This window comes from Sminthopsis crassicaudata, chromosome 2, assembly GCF_048593235.1.
Source record: "Sminthopsis crassicaudata isolate SCR6 chromosome 2, ASM4859323v1, whole genome shotgun sequence".
In the NCBI taxonomy this organism is placed as follows: Eukaryota; Metazoa; Chordata; class Mammalia; order Dasyuromorphia; family Dasyuridae; genus Sminthopsis; species Sminthopsis crassicaudata.
The window spans coordinates 510,697,640-510,716,566 of NC_133618.1; the positions used below are offsets into that span (position 1 = coordinate 510,697,640).

The 18,927-nt window shown below is 35.1% G+C and overlaps 1 protein-coding gene across 1 annotated transcript; it reads right to left on the bottom strand.

The window, feature by feature from the left end:
* Positions 1-620: 620 nt before the first annotated feature.
* On the bottom strand, positions 621-10,383 carry LOC141552951 (trichosurin-like). The gene is made up of 6 exons (XM_074284850.1): positions 10,252-10,383; positions 8,639-8,772; positions 6,682-6,755; positions 5,997-6,107; positions 3,157-3,258; positions 621-661 (listed from the first exon to the last, which is right to left on the bottom strand). Exons 1-6 carry the CDS (start codon positions 10,354-10,356, stop codon positions 621-623), a joined length of 567 nt encoding a protein of 188 aa, XP_074140951.1. The 5' UTR covers positions 10,357-10,383.
* Positions 10,384-18,927: the final 8,544 nt, after the last annotated feature.

Below are 18,927 nucleotides of genomic sequence, written 5' to 3' on the forward strand. Positions count from 1 at the left end.
GAGGTCAAATTTGAACTCAGGACCTAATGACTTCAGGGCTGGACGTCTATCCACTGTGCCACCTAAATGCCCTTATCATGGTAATTTCAAAAAATCTCTCTGAAGAGAGACACAGAGAGAGTTAGAGAAATCATAGTAACTACAGTCAGTAGTCCTGGAAAAGGCAAAAGCAGATAGATAACTCTCTAAGATAACTTTGTAAGATAACAACCTTTTCCTTCCTCTTGTTTGAAACCTAACATTAAAATAATCCATCAGAATGACTGAATTCTGGATTCTATATATGTCTTTATTTTTTAGATAAATTTATCAGCTTAATAGCAAAAAGTCATTTGAAGTATTTGGATAACTTTCTACACCCTTGAAGATTCCCTCTACTATTTCTCACCTGCTCCCCTACTCCCCAAAACTTCTCAAATAGACTAAGGACATCTGGTGCATAGGATAAATCATTTATTGGACTTTGAAGGAATGATCTCACCCAAGAGTCCAGTCTGTATGGAGACAGAATATTAAGAAAGATGGAAGCCCTTTAAAGGAGAAGAAAATCCCCTTGAGAAAAGCGGCAAAGGGACCTCTAGAACTTGTGGTAACCATGACAATAATTTAGAGAAAGCAGATTAGGAGCCAGCAAGAACAGGAAGCAGTCTCCTGGAAATCCCTAAAGGACAAAGATAAGAATCTGATTAAAAAATATAGTCACAGATTGAATTGAGAATGGAAAAATTCAATTCAGTAAACATCTGTTAAGTTCCTACTATGTGACATGCAGACACTCTTTTAAGTACTAGGAATACAAAAACAAGGCAAAAGGCAATCCCTACATTCAAGAAGCTTACAATTTAAGGAGGGCGGAAAAAAATATATATATATATGCATATGCATATATATATAACAAGTTATATACAAGAAAAATAGAAAATAATTAACATAAATAAAGCACTAGAATTGAGAGGAGTTGTAGAAGTTAGGGTAATTAGCAGTTGTAGTGGAAAAAAGAGAGTATTCCAGCTATACAAGACAGGCAGAAAAAAAAATATCCAGAGCCAAGAGTGTTCTTTCTTGTTTGTGGAACAGCCAGAGTAAAGTATAGGAAAATTGGAAAGATAAAAGGCAGCTATATGATGAAGGGATTTGAATGCCAAATAGAAAATTTTGTATTTGATTCTAGAGGCAATAGTTACTGTATTTCATTGAGTGAGGAGTTGGTGGATAACATGGTCAAATCTGCACTTCATGAAAATCACTTTAGTGGCTGAATGCAGAGTGTAGAGATTTGAGGAAATCAGACTCACCATTAGGCCACTGCAATAATCCAGGTATAAGGTGATGAGGGCCTGAACTAAAGTGGACAGTGTCAGAGGAGAAAAGCGGGATTATTCAAGAGATGTTGCAAAGATAAAATTGACAGGCTTTGACAATAGATTGGATATGAGGGACTAGAGATCATGAGGAATTCAGACAACTCCTAGGTTATAATCCTCAGGATCTGAAGGAATAATATTGCCTTCTACAGTAATAAGGAAGATAGAAAGGGAATAATTTAGGTGAAAAGATAATGAATTCAATTTGAGATATACTGCTTTTAAGATGTCTACTGGGCATCAAGTTCAATATTTCTGTAAAATAATTGGAGATGTGAGATTGGAGACTGGAGAAAGTTTGGAAGGGGCAGATAAGCAGATTTGAAAATCATTAACATAGGAACAGTAACTAGATATATAGGAACTGATGAGATCAGAAAGTGAAGTAGTATAGAAGGAGAAGAGAAGATCTAGGACAGAATCCTGAAGTATACTTATAGTTACAGGACATCATCTAGCGATAGATCCAGCAGAATAGACAGGGAGGGAGCATTCAGATAAATAAGAGGTAAACCAGGAGAGTGTCCTAAAACCCTCTGGGAGAAGAGAATATCAAAGAAGAGAGAGTGATCAACACTACCAAAGGTTGCAGAGTGGTCAAGGAAAATGAGGATTGAGAAAAGGTTATTGGATTTGGTGACCAAGACATCATTAATAATTTTGGAGAAAGCAGTTTCAGTGGAATGAAAAGTGCAGAAGTTATATTGTAAGGGATTAAGAGGAGCATGAAAGGAGAGAATGTGGAATCACCTATTGTAAAGTAAGTGGTTAGCTTGAAAGAGCAGAAGATATATAGGATGATAGTTATCAGGAATGGAAGGAGAGGAGCTTGGAAAGAGAGAAATATATATAGTAAAGATAATTTTGGTTCATAAGAAGGCAAGAGATACACTGTGGTCAATTCAGCAAGTACTATCATGGATTAATAGAAGATCCATCAAAGATGAATTGTGAAAATGAGGTCAGAGGAAAAAACCCACAGGAAAATAAAATTTGTTGTATAACCCTCTCAGGGAAACAGAGATAAATAGCTTTTAAGAGAGTCAAAGTGCAGAATATTTCCCAATCTTGGGGTGTTAATACCACTTCTATACTCACCCCAGTTCCTAGTCCTGATCTCTCTCCAAACTTGCATTTCCCAATCCCCAGCCTTGAGTTCACCCCATACCTTCCAGCACCTATCCCCTTCTATACTCTCTCTTTTCACATCAATTTTGAGAGAAGAAAAAAAGACAACAGAGATAGGACAAAAAAAGGGGGAGGAAAAGTAAAGGAATATTGAACAATGCTTTATGTAAATATAAGATAATTAAAATAATGTAATCAGAAAGGAAAGGTTAATTACTCTCATCTCCCATTTTAAGCACTAGCTTTAAAGGAATATCAGGATGACCAAGGAGAAATTAATATTCAGGAAAAAAAGCAGGGTCCCATCAACCTGATCTATATGGATCCTCCTTTTTGTCACTATCCCCTGAGATACCCTATTCTGATTTTCTAAAGAAACATGATTACCAGAGAATAATATCTAAATTAAATATCACAGACCTGAAGGACAGAGTCAGCTTCCTTATTCATTAAGCTCCTAACAATGATCTGTGGAAAGAAAACAAGATACCAATGATGCTGTTATTCAAAACTACTTAACTTTTGTTTGTCACCACGCCAAAGGGAAGGACTTTGTTGGGTAAGGATAGGGAAGAAAATCTGAGAGAGCTTCCATCCTGTAGAATTTTCTTTAATGTCATCCAGAGAAATGGAGAATAAGAAGACAGCAGTAAGCAGGACTTACCAAGTTCAGAAACATCTAAAATGTTTTCCTTCCTATATCCTCTGCTTAAAAAATCTTCCTCAAATTTCTTCTTGATTTCATTGCTCAGATTTGGAGTCCGGCCTGCAGTCAGGGTGAGAGTGAGAGTGGTCAGTGAGTCTTTGCTCCCTGATAATTTACAATTATCAAGGGGGAAAATAGCCACATGAGAGAGGAGTGAAGAGACTTGGGGAAGGACTTCATATAGTTGACACAACTTTGAATATTAGAACTGCCATGTTGCCTGGTATGAGGTATTCCATTTCATACCTTGAAGAAGGATAGAGAGAGGATCCCCTAAGCACACAGTAAATCAATAAGTATTTAGAAAGCAACTGTTATACTTTATATATAGATTTTGTGCTAGGATTAGGGATAGAAAGAGGAAAGATACAGTCCACAGGTTTTAGAGCCTAAAGAATATGGATGAGTCTAAAGAATAAAGAATGGATATTATATCTTTACAGATAAGTAAATACAAGATAGTTATTTATAAAGACATGACAAATAGAAAAGTAATTTTACTGGGCAGAGCACCAATAACTGGGTATATCAGGGAAGGCTTTTTGAAGGATATGGTACTTGATCCAAACCTTGAGGGAAACTAGGGGATCCCCAAGGGATAGAGATAAAAAGGAGAGCATCTCAGACAAGTGTAACAGGCTGTGTAGTAGCATAAAAGCAAAAAATATCTTCTAAGAGCAACAGCAAGTACTAATCTGGTAGAACATAAAATATTCGTGAAATCAGCCTAGAGAAATAAAATAAGCTAGTTAATTGGCCACCTTAAATGTTCCAAAAAGGAGTTTCTATTTTATGATGATGGCAACAGAGAATCTCTGATGCTTTTTGAGTAGGAAAATACCTTGGTTGGCACTGTGTTTTAGGAGTTATCATTTGGTAGCTCTGCAGAAAACTGGTTGGAAATGAGAAGTGCAAACAGGGAGACCAATTAGGGTGGTAGGCTATTGAAATACTTAGTGCATAAGTAAACAGGACAAAAATTAGGGTAGCTGTATTTTGAAGCAGAAAATGGATGAAAGAGTGACTTGGAAGATTGATTGTATCTATGGGTGAGAGAAAATGAAGAAATAACTTTTTGTTTGTTGACAGTAGATGAATGAAAGAATAATTTCCTAGGGAAAAGAAGGAGTTGGAAAGAAGAGTACTTTTAGAGGAAAAACATAGTGAATAAACTTACAAAGTTTGAAATACTAACGGGAGATCTATAGAGATCCCTGGGACTCAAGGGCAAAATATAATAATTGAGTATATTGATTTGAGAGTAATTTGCAGAGAAACTTGTGACTGCTGAGTGTGCGTGTGTGTGTTTGTGTGTATATTTAACAGAGACAGACAGACAGATACATAGACAGTCCACCACAGAATATATTTGTGCATGAATGGAACAGATAAATTATTTTGCAAAGATGGTGAGAAATGAGCGGGAAGTGAGAAGAAAGTGGAGACAGTAGATGTTTGTCCCCCTCCCCCAGCAGTTTGGTTATGAAAAGAAAGAGATATGTAGAATAATAGTTATAGGAATGCTTGCTGCAGGATGGTTTCTGGATTTCAACCCAAACCTTACATGAGTAGAGCAGTGATTAGAGGGACTATGAAAATCCCTTTTAGACAAATTTTTGTATCTATGTGGGACCTCCTTTACTCTCCTTGGCTCTCAGGGACTCTGTCATTACTTAGAAGATAATTATTACATTTCACTCATTACAACATAGAGCCATAAGGCACAAGAGGGACCATCTAGTCCAATCCCTAATTTCATAGAGGAAGGAAATATGATTCTTTCAGATGATGTAAGGTGTGAAGAAGGAGAACATAAGAAATTACTTGACCAATCCTGTTTAATGGAACCTCAAGCTGTTTTGAAATTTTGGACTAAAGTTAAGGATAGTAAGCTTGTGAGTATGAACTTATAAGTGTGATTTTTCCCAGTATTTTCCACCCTAACCTGATCACTATCATTTGCTTACCTGCTGCTTTTCTCTTGGAATGACCTTCCATCTAGCTCTATCCATTCAATTCCCTGTTCAAGGATCAGCTCAAACATCATCTCTATGAAGTCCTATCTCATCTCCTCGCTATGAAGTATCACCTTGATACTTCATATTTTCCCATTTTACTTTATCACTTTTGTATTCATTTCATTCACTAATGAGTGAATGAACAGATTTTTTTTTCTGATATAAAGCAAGGTATTTAGTAAGTGGCCTCTCTGCTCTATATTCTTTTCTAAGCACTGTAAGTATTTGCTAAAGAAGGCTGGTCATTTATTCATTCATTTATTAAGCATTTATTAGTAACTTTCTATATACCAAATTCTGTGCTAAGTGCCTAGATAAAATTATCTTACTCAAAAAACATCAGAGATTCTCTGTTGCCTCCATCATAAGATAGAAACTCCTTTTTGGAACATTTAAGGTGGCCGATTAACTAGCTTTAGTTTACTTCTCTAGGCTGATTACACTTGGAATATTTTATGTTCCACCAGATTAGTACTTGCTGTTGCTCTTAGAAGATATCTTTTGCTTCTGTGTTACTCTCCAGCCTGTTACACTTGTCTGAAGGCCTCCTGCCCTCAAGAAGGTTACATTTTTAAAAATTCTCACAATGGCTGCTTCCAGGGGTCTCACTGATAATCAATTTGCTGTCCTGGGACATATTTTTCTTGTCTGAGATACTACTGTACATTGTTTTTTGCAGACAATTTTGGTCACTTGCTTCTTTCCTGTCACTGTTCATCAATGAACTGTTCAGGAATGAAGAAGGAAATGAGTGTTGGGAAAGGGTCATAGAATACATACCAAAGAGAATTGCCACAACATTCACTTTCCCATTGTGATGGTTATACAAGATGATTCTAGCATATTCATTTGGCTTAGAGCTTTCATAATAGACATCATTAGTTCCATGATCTGTGAAATCAGGAAAAAATAGGAATTAAAATTTCTGTTGCTACAAGAACTTGATGTCTGTAGTTGCATAGTATGTAAAGGGCACTTCTTGGTAGTCTCTGAAATCCCAGAAAAAATATGGTTTTGTTCACAAATATTTTTCAAGGTATTCTTCCCCTCCATAAGAGTCTCAAAAGTCATACATAGTAGACATAAATGGAATATGATGAGACCGTGTAGTACAGATATATCACTTTACAGATGGGGAAGCTGAGGCTCAGAGAAGGGAAGGAACTGGCAAGTTTATACAATCATTTAGTTCCTATTTTAGTCCAACGAAATATCTGACCTCTATAGTTATGGGAAACAGGGTTGGAGACTGATGTGGGAAAGAAGGGGTGGTTGAAGTATGTCAGAGATAATCAGAGGTCCTGATCTAAGTCATTGCTTACTACAGTCAAATAAGAGCTGTGGCTGATCTAAGGGAAGCTGTAGTTGTCTCTCCCTTGCCATGAAAGGCATTAATTTCTATAATCTGGTTAATCAATGGGTCTATTAATCTTTTCAGCAAATGAGTGAATGAACTTATACTTACAGTTCAACTTAAAATGTCGTGCTTCCTTAGTCTTGAGAGCAATAAGAGATAATTGAATGCATCGGCCATTTTTCCTGAAAAATAAAGATTAGGATTATAACAATACTCTATCTTTTTCTCTCAAAATCTATTCTAGAAACTCCAATTTTGACCACAAAACTTATTAAAAACTATTTTCAGATTTTTTTTGTTGTTATTGTATAATCATTTCAATCATATTTAACTCTTTGTGACCCATTTTGGGGTTTTCTTGGCAAAGATAATGGAGTGGTTTGTTATTTCCTTTACCACCCCATTTTACAGGTAAGAAAACTGAGATAAATGTGGTCACAGAGTCACACAGCTAATGTGTGAGGTCAGATTTGAACTCAGATCCTCCTAACTCCAGGCCTGGAACTGTACCACTGTGCCATTTACCTGCCTTAGAGCATTGTTTTAAGATTATAAGCAATGAAGTCTCCCAAGTGACTTCTGACTCCTCAAATATATGTTTACTATTTTAAAGATTGCTAAGAACAATTTTTCTAAGTTCTTGAGTTTTGTTTTGTTTTGTTTTGTTTTGATTAGTATATGGAATAGATGTGCCAGGTAAATAGAATATTTATGCAGAAAATCTACATAAGCAGACTTTTGAATATTGACTTTATTTGTGAAAGAATAGTGCCTCAGGGGAACACTAACTATCAAAAGTCTGAAGTTCTCAGTTTGAACCTCTCAGTCAGTCAATTAATAAGTATTTATTAAGCACATAATATTCCAAGCACTTCACTAAGCACTTGGAATAAAAAGAAGATTGCCTCTCCCTTCCCTCAAAAATGCCCCTAAGCAAGTAACTTTATTCCTCTGAGATTCAGTGTTTTCACTTATAAAATAGTTGCCTGTGTAGTTATAAAAAGAATTTTCTGTAAACTTGAAAGCACTATATAAATATGAAATGGTATGTTGTTATTATTATTATTATTATCTCATTTTGTTTCCACAAAATTCAGAATATATATATATATATATAGATACATGTATCTATATATATATATATATAAGTAGAGTTATTATATCATTGTTGCCATATATAGATATATATAGATATAGATATAGATATAATTGATATATTATATAATTGAAAACACAGACAGGAAAAGAGTCACTTAAGTGAATGAATAAAGATTAGAATTCAGCCCAGGATTTTCTTTTCCATGATTTTCTTCCTGGCAAGAAGTTTGAAATTAAGAGTCTGGGGACGCAGGGGGGGCAAAGGACAGAGCACCAGCCCTGAATTCAGGAGGACCCGAGTTCAAATCTGGTCTCAGACACTTCCTAGCTGTGTGACCCTGGGCAAGTCACTTAACCCCAGCCTCAGGGGGAAAAAAAAAAAAAAGAAATTAAGAGTCTGAGAGGATTTATGTAATCACACATTCCTTTTTGATTTTAGGCCCTATGGATTGGTGATTCTGTTGATCCTGTCTGGTACAGCATCTAATGACCTTAGCTTCTTTCTCTTTCTCTTCTCTCTATTTTCTTAGCAGATCTATGTCTAACCTATCTGACTTTCAATTGATGACAAATGGTTGAGCAGTGATTTAGGAAGGATTGGGGGAGAAAAGAAAGAATTGACTCCCCCAGCTTGCAGTTAAAGTCTTGAGCCTCAATTGTGATCAATATTGCCCTTTCTTTGCAAACACATGTCGTCTGTATGTGGCCTTGTATCAAACAATTATTCAATATTTACAAGCACTGAGCTAAGAATACAATAAGAATAAAACAATTCCCTCTTGCAAAAAGTTTACTAGTGTTTCTTTTCCCAAGCTGCTCTTGATATTTATAAGACTGACTTTATCGTGGAAGCTTCATCACAGATTGATACCTAGGCCAAATAAGCTCAGTCTGTGTTGGGAGAAAGAATACAGAGCTGTGACCCAGATGTCTGTCACTTCCCCCAGGTAAAATGAGCAGCACTTACCTAGTCAAAAAGAGTCCATTCAGGTTGCCATTCTCTACAGTGATATTTTGGATAAAATTCCTAAAGGGACCTTCCACCTCAATCAGAGATGTGTCACTTGAAGCCAATTCAACAAGGTGCCAGTGACCAGAAAGCTGCAGGGGGAAAAGTTTGGATAAGAATAAGGAAAATACCTTAATCACAGGATCATGGGATTTTAGAACTGGAAGAAACCTTAAACCAAACCCTTCATTTTATAGTTGAATAAATTGAGATTCCCAAGCCCTGTTCTGCCTTAGTATATATATTTTCATCATAGAAAAGTAGAAAGAGTGCTATTCTATTTTCTTTTTTCACTGCCAGTTACTATCTTATCTTCAGATACAATAAATACAACAAAAAGTTTTCTTTTTAAAAAAAATTGGGGGTGTATGGAGAGACATACGAAATTTCTATAAAGAATAGGGAGCATCTTTATTGAGATCTTAACAGATAGTCACTTATGAAAGACTTGCCCAATCTTAGATCCCGTCTCAGATTCTGTTCAGTAGAACTTCCTGAAGGAATCCTCTTCCCTTCTCTGACAAGGTGTGAAATTACTCCCCAAATCTTGACAGAGTCCACATGGCATTCCAAAGCAGATCAAATGCAGAAACAAAGCGCCCAACTACCATTAACATCCTATTGACAAAATCACTTTAAATCTCAACTCACAAAAAGTAAACCTCCAGGCTCCATGCCATGGAAAGTCTTGTTCTGCTATGAGATTATCTGGAATCTATTACCTCCTTTTCAATTACAATAAGAAGCTAAGAGGCTAGATTTCAATCATAGTCCCTGGGATTAGGTTTGCCTTTTGAAAAAATGGCATGATAGAATTTTAGAACTATAAGGTTCTTAAAGGTTACCTGGTCCATTCCTTCATTTGATAAGTACTGAGAGCTCTCCTATGGAATTATGTAGTCAGGAATGAGAGTTTGAGATATTTTTCTTATTCTTTTTTGAAAGATATGCAGGTCATAGGCAAATATATATATATGTACATACACATATGTACATATATATAATCATGCATTATTTCAGATTCTCACTATTTACAGACAATGCAACTATTGTTTGAGGCAAAAGATCTTGCAGGACTATTCTGAGAATCAAACGAGATAATATCTATGAAATCTTTTGTAAATCTTAAAATGCCATATTTGGTGTTGTTATAAAGTCATTTCACTCATGCTCAACTCTTTGTAATCTCATTTGGGATTTTTTTGGCCAAAATACTAGAGTGGTTTGTCATTTCCTTCTCCGGTTCATTGTATAGATGAAGAACTGAAACAGAGTTAAGTGACCTGCCCAGGATCACATAGTTAATGTTTGAAGACAGATTTCAACTCAGGAAGATCAGCCTTCCTGATACCATGTCCAAAGCTCTATCCCTTTTCCCACCTAACTGCCCCTAAAATGCCATGTAATTGCTAGTTATTAGACAACACAATTCAAATATCTTTTCCATCTTGTCCTAAGTCTGGCTTCTACCAGTCCTGTTAGGCAAAGACAAGTTCTGTTCTCTTTATCTATTATTCTCAACTCTGCTTCCCCTGCCAACCCATTCCCCTCCCAGCCCATTCCATCTGTACCCATTTTTGTTCCTTTTCATCTGACAGGTCTTCCTGTGATCTGCTATAATCAAGTTGGAAGCCACAGACTAGGGCCACACCCATACTCAGCAACAAAAACTTCATCTTCCTAGAGAGTCTCTGTTCCTTCAGTAGCAGTTGAGAATGTGAGAACGGGTCTAGTGAATGCTCTGAGTTCCTAGGTCACCTGCTTTTATTCTTCCTGGGCCTTAGATCCTATACTTCAGTGTCATTGTAGTGACTCCTCCTACTGCCTTAAATAATACTTCATTCACAGTTTTTAGCCAATAATTACCACTATCCAATTACTTCAAGAACATCCCAGAAATTTTTATATTTCTGAAATGTGAATTTCTAAGAACAATCAGTGTTACATAGGGCTAATTTCCTGGAATCAGTTCTATAGCTCTTGTTAGCCCAGAGAGTACATTTTCTGTGATTTGCCCCTATGAAGTTCAGTGACTTAATCCTTTACTAAATTGTCATATTAAGTATATGAGGGACTTAACACAGGGCCTAAACATAATAAGCCTTAATAATTGTTGATTGACTACAAAACCCTATTCTAGGCAATTTGAAAAGACTTCTCAAAAAAGGCAAGAGTTCTCTTTATGAGGGAGCTGATTTATTTGTATGGTTTCATCAAACATGTATAAAATGACTACTATGTACACAGTATTTGATAACAAACAAATTTTAGACAAACCTTGATTCATGTCCACATTGTATTTACAGTCTAGTATACAATAACATATTCTAAACCAATTTTGGGAGGTCTGGATCTGTGATTTCAGTCGTAGAAAATAATCAGAGATAAAACTTTCTTTAGCAACACAACTTTTTTATTTTTTTTCATCAGTTACATGTAAAACAATTTTTTACATTTGTTTTTGAAACTTTAATTTTCAGGTTTTCTAGCTTCCTCCCTCTCTAACCTCCCCCCGTCCCTGAGAAGACACATGTGAAGTTATGTAAAACATTCCCTGGGCAGCTAATTGATATAGTGTATAAAGCACCAGCCCTGAAGTCAAGAGGACCTGAGTTTAAATATGACCTCAAACACATAACACTTCCTGGCTGTGTGACCCTGAGCAAGTCACTTAACCCCAATTGCCTCAGCAAAAAAAAAAAAATTCCCACAAAAGTCATATTGTAAAAGAATAAATTCCCCTTCCCCAAAAAAAGCCCTCAAGAAAATTAAGCAAAAAAAAGTATGCTTCAATCTGGATTCAGAACCAACTAGTTCTTTCTCTGGGTATAGATAGCATTTTTCATTGTAATACCTTCAGAATCGTGGATCATTGTATTGCTGAGAATAACAAAATCATTCACAGCTAATCATCCCACAACATTGTTTTGTACACTGTATGTTTCACTTTGCATATATACACACACATACATATAAATACCTATCTGTGTTTAATGGTGGTAGAGGGGCTTTGTGGAGGAAGAAACAAAGGAAAAAAATGTATATGATAATTTTGTATGTTTGAAAAAAGAGCAAGTTGTGTGCATAGAAAATTTGCAGTTTATGTACAATTGTCTTTTTATTGCACTATATTGTGAATATATTTATTTTATTGCACAAGTTAAAATAAAATTTGAAAATAAAAAACCATTTTTTCATTAGTAAAAAACAAAGTTTTTTAAACTGTGGGCCATAGTTTCACTGACTCATGAAAAAAGTAAGGGAAACTGAGAGGTAGAAATGAAGTGTCAGAAGTGAAGAGGGTCAGAAAGATAAGGAGAAAGATGAATTGTTCTGCTGGGAGGCAAATAAGTTAATGTAGTTAGATTATAGAGTCTGTGGTAAGGGGTGAAGGGTGTGTAAATTAGAAAGCTAGGAAAGGAGCCAGGTTATAAAGAGTTTAAAGATCAGGGGACTTGAATATGTAAGGAACAGGGAGCCGCTGGAGCTCAATGTTCAGAAGGGATGACATTATTCCTTTAAAAAAAATCACTTTGTTAGATGAGTGAGGGTAATTTTGAATGAAGAGAAACTTGAAGCAAAGACAATAGTTAGAAAGCTACTGTAGTAGTCTAGAACTGAATGTGAGGGTTGTGAAAATTTTGCCAATGGTAAAAGGTATCAAATATTCTACCAAGACTTAATTCTTTATGTAAAAATAAAACAAGCATGTTCATCTCATTAGAATGAAAATTAGCTTTTGCTTTTAATAAACAGTGAAATTATTTATATACCAAAGAGTTGTTTTAAAATAAATTTCTTTGTGATTTGTCATCAGTATATGTTGGATTTGCATACCTATTTTATATGTCAATATATTTGGGATTGCATAAAAACTTGACTATATAAAGGATAAAGTTTTGAGAGCCTGGAGGAACTTTCAGCTTTGAAAGAACACAGTGCAGTTCCAGATTCTTTTTCAGAAAAAGAGTCCTGAATATAGAGAAAGAATTTGAGAAGAAGCAGAAGAGATTCTGGTGTTTTGATATATTTCTGATTTCTAGCTTGCCACATTAGAGAATCTGGAGAATTTCTCCTTGGGTTTTCTTCCTCAGCTAAGATGAGAAATCTTGCTTTCATTTGAAGAACTATTCTTTCTGTTGTATTGTCATCTATATAACTTCTCTGATTTTTTTAATATTAGCTTGGATAAATGGATTTATCTGCTATTAAGTATTTTTGATGACCTTTGTGTAACTAGATTTGGTGGGATATAGCCCTCAGATATAGCTTTTAGCATTCTCTCCCTACTGAGACATAGAAACCAGGAAAGTGGCTTAAACCTAAAGAAATCATAGCCACTAGTCCAGAAATAGTAGGGGAATAGATATACATAATTCTAGTCCAGTATCTATCTACTCTTTAAAGAAAACAGAGTACATCAATCTTATGATCCCAATCTGCTTCCCTCCAATAAGGAATAAAAATCTTTCTTTGAGAAGAGTAAGATTGTAGGGATGTCTATTCCCTGTGTTCTACATTTAGAGAAACCCATACAGGCATATTTTAAAGCTTTTTTTCCCAAACATATGCACGAATAATTTTTCAACATTGATCCTTGCATAGCCTTGTGTTTCAGAGTTGCCCCTCCTTCTTCCAACCCCTACCCCTAGATGGCAAGCAATCCAATATTTGTTATACATGTTAAATCCAATATGTGTAAACATATTTATACAATTCTCTTGCTGCAAAAGAAAAATCAGATCAAAAAGGAAAGAAAATGAGTAAGAAAACAGAATACAAATGACCAACAATAAAAAGAGTGAGAATGCTATGTCATGGTCCACACTCAGTTCCCACAGTCCTCTCTTCATGATAGCTTCATCACAAGATCACTGGAATTGGCTTCAGTCATTGTTGGAAAGTCACATCCATCAGAACTGATCATTGTTTAGTCTTGTTGTTGCCAGGTATAATGACCTCCTGGTTCTGCTCATTTCACACAGCATCAGTTCATGTAAGTCTCTCCAGACCTTTCTGAAATCATCCTGATGATTGCTTCTTACAGAAAAATAATATTTTATAACATTCATATACGACAATTTAATCATCCATTCTCCAACTGATGTGCATCCACTCACTCTCCAGTTTCTGGCCATTACAAAGAGGGCTGCCACAAACATTTTTGCACATATGGGTCCCTTTCCCTCCTTTAAGATCTCTTTGGGATATAAGCCCAATAGAAACACTGCTGGAACAAAAGGTATGCACAGTTTGATAACTTTTTGAGCATAGTTCCAAATTGCTCTCTAGAATGGTTGGACCTGTTCATAATTCCACCAACAATGCATCAGTGTCCCAGTTTTCCCATATCCCCTTCAACGTTCATCAGTATCTTTTCCTATCACCTTAGCCAATCTCAGAGGTATGGAGTGGTATCTCAGAATTGTCTTAATTTACATTTCTCTGATAAATAGTGATTTAGAGCACCTTTTCATATGATTAGAAATGGTTTTAATTTCTTTATCTGAAAATTATCTGTTCATATGCTTTGACCATTTATCAAATAGAAAATGGCTTGAATTCTTATAAATTTGAGTCAATTCTCTATATATTTTAGAAATGAGATCGTTGTCAGAATCCTTAAATGTGAACATGTTTTCCCAATTTATTGCTTCCCTTCTAATCTTGTCCCATGCAGACATATACATAACCTACATGGGCAACACACATATATACATACCCCACACAAAGTCATGGTAGTTGGAGAATATTTTGTATAGGGAACAGCTAATAAGCCAATTTGACTGAAATGGAGACTGTGTGGTGGTAGGTTTTATGAAATGAAATTTTCTAGAGCCAGAAGTGTATGTTTTAAATGCCAATCTATGCAGGAATCTATGTTTTATATTTCTCCTTGCCACTAAAGGTTCAGGGAATGGGTTAGGGAAGGTGGTGTGGTCAGAGTATATGCTGAGCAGGTATATAAAATAGAAAAAGTAGAAAAAGGGTAGAGGTAGAGAGGTCAATTGGGAAGCTATTGAAATCATTTAAGCAGGAGGTGATAAGATCCTGTACTAAGGTAGATGATGTTTAGTGGAGCTAATGAATCTTCTCTACTATATTCTCACTATACTCTCTCCCTTGGTGATCTCATTAGTTTCCTTTACTTCAAATATTATCTTGAAATGATGCCTAAATCTATATTTCCAGCTGTAATTTTTCTCTTTAACTGCCTTAAGTCAGACTCCTGCTGGATATCATCAACCAAATGCCTATTTTTCATTTAGTCAATTCCTCTTTTTAAGGAGGTTTGGGGTTTTTTCCCCAAGAATTTTTTGTACTGCCATTCCAATTGATCTATTCTGCTTTTTTAGTTCTTTTTTATGTTGTAATTTAGTTCTAAAGGTCTGCAAGTTCTTGGTCCTTCCAAGGTATTATCCTGGGAGAGGTGTGATCCCTAGTCTGCTCTCTGGTATATACTAAGAAAGGGCCCCTGGTTTCTTGTACCTGCATGCAATATTGCTCCTCTCTGCATTACTGTGACCAAGACCCTTGCTCCATTTTGATAAACCCTGAGTACTACTCTGTGGCCTGGAATATCAACCCAGAATTATATATGGATAATGAAGCTGCCAATCAGAACCAGCTGTACACAGTACCTGCAAAGGGTCCTCTGAAATCTCTTTCTGAGGAGTCTGACTTCCTTACCATCTCCTGGCTAAGAGCTCCTGAAGCTATTGCTACTATTGTGGCCACTGCTGTCACCTCTACATTGGAGGGAACTAAGGAGGGATGCTCCTCACAGTCCTCAAGTAGATCTCCATCCCAATGTTAGACTTCTGTCTATCTCTTTTCTTAGGCCAGGAAAATACTATTTCAAATTTTGATTTAGGGTATTATTTTAAAGTTGTTTGGAGAGGGATATTGAGAACTTCTAGTCTCTTTCCAAGTTCTATTCTGGAAAAATATCTTCTAGTGTCCTTGTGTCCTTAAACTTTTAATAGAATACAGATGCCCCAAAGTGAAACTCTCCTTGATAAACTCTCCTTGATATTTACCTTTAGTGTCATCAGTACTGGATTATCCTCATTGATTAATAGAAGCAATGCTGGAAAGATTTCAAAGACCATAGATCAATCACAGGATGGTCCAAAGGTCTTACTATGGTTTAAACTATGAAAGTGTGTACTTGTGATATCATGTACTTATGTCTAATGATTCAAGTGAATCAAAATGTGGAAAAAACTAGAATCTTATTTAGAAAGTCTGTCTTCCTTTTACCTGCATTGCATCCCTTTTAATTTGCCTGTGTGTATTGGTTGCTGTTTTGCAGGAAGTAGATGCAGATTCCTAGGGCCTAGAATTCACCTTTAAAATAATTCTATGCTTGAAGTTCACTATTATGAACTTCAAAGTGATGGCTAATCAAGTGAGTTTGTTACAGAGAGATTTCAATGGATAGAGAAAAGATACTTGATACAACTAACTAAAATTTAGAGTTTCACAGTTTACAAAATGCTTTTACCACAATAGCTTTGTGAGATAAGTAGTTTAAGTTTTTATTATCCTCATTTTATGGATATGGATATTCCATATGCAATGTTCATCCCCACAATAATTAATCTGTAAGTATAGCTATAGGCTATAAGTTTTGCAAAATATTTTTGGCAAATCAATGAGTTATAGCAAGTGTATTTTTTAAAGTAATATAAATTATAGAAGCACATCAGCAATTCCTCTTCTTCAGAGACTACTGGAAAGATTAATTTGCTAGTTGTCATTTAACTAGTACATATCATAAAAAATATTTGAGTTCAATCTTTGAAACTTAAAAGCCAACTTTCTCCCTATAGCAGAACACTGCTTTCCATGGGGATGGACAATATTTTCATTATATGATAAAAGTGATGTAGATCTTAAAGAAATATAGAAGTGGAAATTATCAACAGAGATCTTGATCTTAAGAGATTTTTATATCTTCAGTCATACTAATAAGGAGAAAATAGAGATCCTGACTTGGGGAAAAATGACAGAATTGTATATATATATTATTCTGTATGTATGTATGTATGTATGTATATATATATATATATATATATATATATATATATATATATAACTGACAGCAACATTATATAGAATAATAAAGGAGAATAGAATGTAGAATACATATAGAATATTAGAATAATATAAAGGAAATTAGAATATAGAATATATTCTAATATATTAAAAAGAGATTCAGCAATTTCTGCCTTTAGTTTCAATTTTCCTTTTTTTTTCCCTGAGGCAATTGGGGTTAAGTGACTTAAGGGTCACACAGGTAGGAAGTGTTAAGTATCTGAGATCAGATTTGAACTCAGGTCTTCCTGACTTCAGGACTGGTGCTCTATCCACTTCACCACCTAGCTGCCCCTTAATTTTTCTATTTTTAAAATAGGAAGAATAATGTGTGATCTACAGTTATGATAAAGAAAATGCTTTGCAAATTTTATCTAATTAATTGATTATACATTATTATGTTCAGGGTTGAGGTTCAACTCATCAGAACAACATAGTAAATATGCTAATGATCATATGTGTACAAAACAAATCATAAATAGTGGAAGGCAAAAGAAATTGCCTGAGCTTATCTTTTGGTGCTCTGATTTCTGCACCCCTCTCCCCACCTCGTATTTATGAGGGACCAGAAATATTATTGGGTTGAAAACACCATGAAGTCTCATACCCAGAAAGTCCATTATATGATGAAGAAATACACTCTTAAATGCTGCTGAATGATTACAAAATAGACCTTTATCTTGGATCAGACAGAACTGAAGCAGTTCTTGTTCCAGCATGTTTATGAGAAAATAGTCTGTAATTTTCAAATTCTATCCAGAAGGAATATGTTTTGTATTGTTATAATTTCCTACTTCCTTTCATGCCTTGTAATAAAATCTTCTAATTATTGTAGGAAAAATAACCCAAAGATTTATGATTATTCTTACTAGTACTAATTACTTTTAGATCCATGATGATAACAATCAATGGGTAGAGAAACTTTATGAGTTAGTCATTTCCCTCAATTTTTGTACATTCAAATATTTAAGTAATTCTTTGTGTTTACATTTGTTGATACAAAGCAAAGAAGACATCCACAGGTTTGGGGCTCTAAAATATGTGAAAAACATAAAAAGCCCATCTATAAAGTTTGCTACTTTCTCATAATCTCTAGTAACAGTAGTCTCAGTGCATATTCTTCCCCTCATATCCAATGAACACCAAGTTTAACATTGTATAAGAGTAACTAGGCGTCACAGCGGTAGAATTTTGATCCTGGAGTCAGAAAGACTATCTTTCTGAATTCAAATCTGGGTTCAGACATTTACTATTTGTGTGAATCTGAGTGTGTCACTTAACCCTGTTTGCCTCAGTTTTCTCACATGTAAAATGGACTAAAGAAGGAAATGGTAAACCCTCCCAATATCCATTCCAAGAAAACCCCCAACAAGGTCATAAATAGTCAGACATGAGTGAAAAACAAATCAGTAAGACATTGTAGGGAGTGAGTTGGGACAAGGTCAATAGAATTTTAGCTTCTGAAACATTTTTATACAATATATCACTTTTCCATTCTTCATCCTTCAGTCTCCTAAAATTAGAGATGCATATATAGGGATATGGTTGTGATTTAGATATTTTGTAACTTCATATTCTGACTTGCTTCCAAGAGTATCAAGTAAATCAATATTGCTTTCTAGAGAACATTGGTATGCATACAAAACTACATTGAGGAATAGGGACAGAAAGGAAGATACCTTTTTCTCAGCAATACATGGCTCTAATACAAAAACTGATCATATAACAGGACATAAAAATCTCACAGTAAAATGGAGAAAGGCAGAAATAGTAAATGCTTCTTTTTCAGATCATGATGAAACAATATTTTTTTTTCCAATAAAGGGCCAGGGAAAGAGAGACTAAAAACCAACTGGAAATTAAATAATCTAATTCTAAAGAATGAATGAGTCAAATAGCAAATCATAGAAACAATCAATAATTTCATCCAAGAGAATGACAGTAATGAAACAACATAACATAACACAACATAACATAACATAACAAGACTTATGGGATGCAGCTAAAGCTGTTCTTAGGGCAAATGTTATATCTCTAAATAGTTATATAAATATCATAGAGAAAGAGATCAATGATTAGACATGCAATGTAAAAAGCAGGAAAAAAATAAGTGAAAAAATCAAATATCAAATTAGAAATTCTGAAAC